The sequence below is a fragment of the Oryzias latipes genome, chromosome 4, assembly GCF_053564925.1.
Source record: "Oryzias latipes strain Hd-rR chromosome 4, Olatipes_Hd-rR_3.1".
Lineage (NCBI taxonomy): Eukaryota > Metazoa > Chordata > Actinopteri > Beloniformes > Adrianichthyidae > Oryzias > Oryzias latipes.
In genome coordinates, this window is record NC_136240.1 from 18,706,198 (window position 1) to 18,709,707 (window position 3,510).

General features: G+C 47.5%; 1 protein-coding gene across 1 annotated transcript; it reads right to left on the reverse strand.

Moving 5' to 3' along the window:
• Positions 1–484: 484 nt before the first annotated feature.
• On the reverse strand, positions 485–1,681 carry foxd3 (forkhead box D3). Its single transcript, NM_001160453.1, has one exon. It carries the CDS (start codon positions 1,679–1,681, stop codon positions 485–487), a length of 1,197 nt encoding a protein of 398 aa, NP_001153925.1.
• Between the last annotated feature and the right edge of the window lie 1,829 nt (positions 1,682–3,510).

Here is a 3,510-nt window from a genome sequence, read left to right on the forward strand (position 1 = left end):
TGGCTGTCTCTTTGTATTTTACTGTTGTTGGTTTTTTTTCCCCCTCAAAATGTATAAAATTTTATCAAACAAAATGTGTTTTTCCCCTTGAATTTATTTACAAATAAATTCGATTTACAACACAATATTGCGACATTGAATTACATATATTGGTTTTCCATTATAAACAGTCTATTTTCAGATAATTTCTGTCTTCTAAAAGGAAGTCAAATTGTATGAAGTTGAGCCTCGATTGAATTAAAAAAATGAAAAAAGTAAAATAACAAATAACACAGATCTCAAACAGAAAACAAGACAGGTCAAAGTCAAACAGGTAAAATCCTTCTCTTTTTACAAATATTTACAAATGTTACCTGTACAGAGATATTTTCCTTTTTTTGTTTGTTTGTTCTCTGCATTTCTACAGTCCTGCGCTGCCAGCTGATTTGTGCTCCTCTCCCAGAAATATAGAAAAATAGGAGTTGATTTGGTTTTGGGTTGGGAGTCACTGTGAAGGCCATTTGGACACTGCGGCCGCCGTCGCTGACGGTAAAACGTGTGAGGAAATGATATTTGACGGAACGCTGAGGATGGGAGCGATGGCGGCGGAGGTCCGGGTCAGGGAGAGGGACTGTGCGCTCAGGAGGGCCGACTGAACGGTCACCGGAGGCCGCAGGAACGCCTGCGCGGCGCCCGGTGAGGATGAGGAGGCGCTGGACACCCCGATGATGTTTTCTATACTGAACGAGGGTCTGTTGGAGGGCTCTGATTTGATCATGGACGCCGTGCTCAGGCTGTTGAGCTGCAGCTGCAGGCTGGGGCTGAGCTGGGAGTTGAAGGCTTTTCTGTTCAGCTCAGCGGAGGGCAGGAGGGGCACGCCCGGGGGCAGCATGGGACCCACAGGAGAGATGTAGGGGTACTGCAGAGCCGCCGGGTGGGAATAGGCCGCCGGGTGGATGCCGTAGTGCCTCCCGTAGGGACTCCCGAGGCTGTACGCGCCGAAACTTTGCATCATGAGCGCCGTCTGGTCCCTCAGCACGTCCGGTTGAACTCTTTTGAACCTCTTCCTCCTTCTGAGGAAACTGCCGTTGTCGAACATGTCCTCTGAAGCCGGGTCCATTGTCCAGTAGTTGCCCTTGCCAGGGTTGCCGGGCTCCCGGGGGATTTTTATGAAGCAGTCATTGAGTGACAGGTTGTGGCGGATGGAGTTTTGCCACGCCGGGAACTTCTCCCGGTAATAGGGGAAACGGTTGCTGATGAACTCGCAGATCCCACTCAGAGTGAGCTTCTTCTGTGGGCTCTGGAGGATTGCCATGGTGATGAGGGCGATGTATGAGTAGGGCGGCTTTACCAGGCTGCTCTTGGGCTTCTGCATCGTGCCTCCCGGTGTCGTGCTGTGGTCGTGACCCTCTCCCTTCCCGGTGCCCGGCTCCCCCTCTCCTGAGCTCTCACAGCACGGGCTCCCTCCTCCGGACCCCATGTCTTCTTTCTCAACTTCGATTTCATCTTCCAAGTCATCGTCGCCCGTGTCTTCTCGGAGGTCGTGGAGGATGGCCACCCCCGGACTGTCGCAGTCGCTGTCCACCCTCTCCAAGCCCTCGTCGTCTCCCTCGCCCACCACGTCGATGTCCACGTCCTCCGCTGTAAGCACGGTTTGGCCCGACATGTCGCTGGCTCGTTCGCTGCCTCCAGACAGGGTCATCTCACGATTTCCTCTCACTTGTTTATTTATTTAGGAAAACTCCAAAACAGCAGGCGCTGGCGCGGTCAGTGCGCACCCGAGTCTTACTGGAATCGCCCGTGTCAACAGATCGGATGTCTCCCCAAAAATTGAAACGTGACTTTACCGGAGCCGTCAACCGGTCTTGCCAGCAAGACGCTTCAGTACCTCCCTCTTGGTCAGTGAGCAGGCCTGGAAGGCGCCGCGAAGTTCTTTGGAGGAAAAAAAAAGCGCGACTTTTTTGCGCGCCGGTGTCGCTTTTGGATGCGCGTTATTTCCTAAACGCGAGACGTTTGGAAAGCCAAGTCGACGTGACACATGCTGCTTTTTAACGGCCGGAGCTTTAAACAAGACTGATAGATTACTTTTCTCTGTATAAGATATACTATCAGCTCAGGACACGTGGTTCTGTGACGACACACGCCCCCTTTCCCCTCTTCTTCTTCTTCCTCTCCTCCCCTCCGCCCTTCTCTGCTCTCGGTTAAACCATGCAAACTGGAGTTGTTTCATGGATTTGTCAACAATGGGACATCAGCAGGGCTGCTTTCCGCTGATTTTTGTGTTCGTCCGTCATAGACCATTTAACGGTGACAGAGGGAGGAGGAGGAGGAGTGGAGGGGGGGGGGGGGGGGAAGAAAATTGGCCAGCCTGATTGAAAGATCTTGACGCGCAAAAAAAAAACTGCTGCAAAATCCAATCCTTTAACTTTGCGAATGCGAACTCCGTTGAAACAAGAAAGCAAGTACGACGACAGTTAAGTTAACAGTATCTTCATTCAAGTTTTCTGTGCATGTTTAGACTTTTGGTAAATCGGTGTTTACGCACGCTTCTTCGTGGGTAAACTACTTCAAAGAATGTCATTTAATGTCGGTTGTTGTTTTTGCAGGTGCATGCTTCCTTTTTTCCAAAACCTATCATATAAATCCAAGATGCAAAACGCGAATTAATGTCTATTTATTCTCTGCAGGATTAGCCGAAAGGTGCCAAGAATATCGAGGGGCAGCTGCGGCAGCAATGAATTGAGTGAATTTCCTTAAGAGTTTGGAAAAGGTGCTAACGATCCCCATCACTGCGTTCTTTTGCATTTGAAAAAAATAGGAAATGCTGGCAGCGGGTGAATGCAAAGAGAGCATTTATACGTGAGCGCAGGAAGGCGAGCAGAGCGCACGGGGAGAGGATGTCAGCCTTTCTCTGTCCTGTGAAAAACAGAAAGGAAGGATAAAGAAAAGAAAAACCAAGACGATTGTTTTTTAAGTGCTCAAACTAACAATTTGAGTGAAAAAAATGTTTAGACTTTATTTTTAATGAGTTTAATTAAAATATCCTAACAAAATCAGCATTTATCTGATTAATACACAAAACTGTACTTTCAGCTAAAAATCCTTTTTCCGTTTAAACTAAATATTGTTTTGGAATAATACACTTTAATTTTTTGACCACTGAATATTTTTTGAGGAATTTCATTATAGTTTGCTTACAATAATATTTAATTCCTTAAAATAAAAACAACACCGTAAATAAAAATGACGTTTTATTATTCTATGTGACAAACAGTGTTACATTTTACCGTCGCATCCGACTTGCACCTTTTTTTTGTTACCTTTCCAGCGCGCAGAGGTTGTCCGCTTTCTCTCCGTCAGGGATAAAAGTGGTACTAATAAAACGCCTTCATTAATATTGAGTGTGCGGGGCCAAAGGACGGACTCACGGATTCCGATCAGGCTCACTCTGCGGGAATCTGCGTGTGAGCCAACAGTGCGGACTGAGCAGGTGAAGACGCCTCAGTTCGAATCAGCTTTCAATGATCTCTG

Excerpts from the sequence above, each read along its gene's own strand:
- foxd3 (NM_001160453.1), bottom strand. The coding sequence starts at position 1,681 with ATGACCCTGTCTGGAGGCAGCGAACGAGCCAGCGACATGTCGGGCCAA.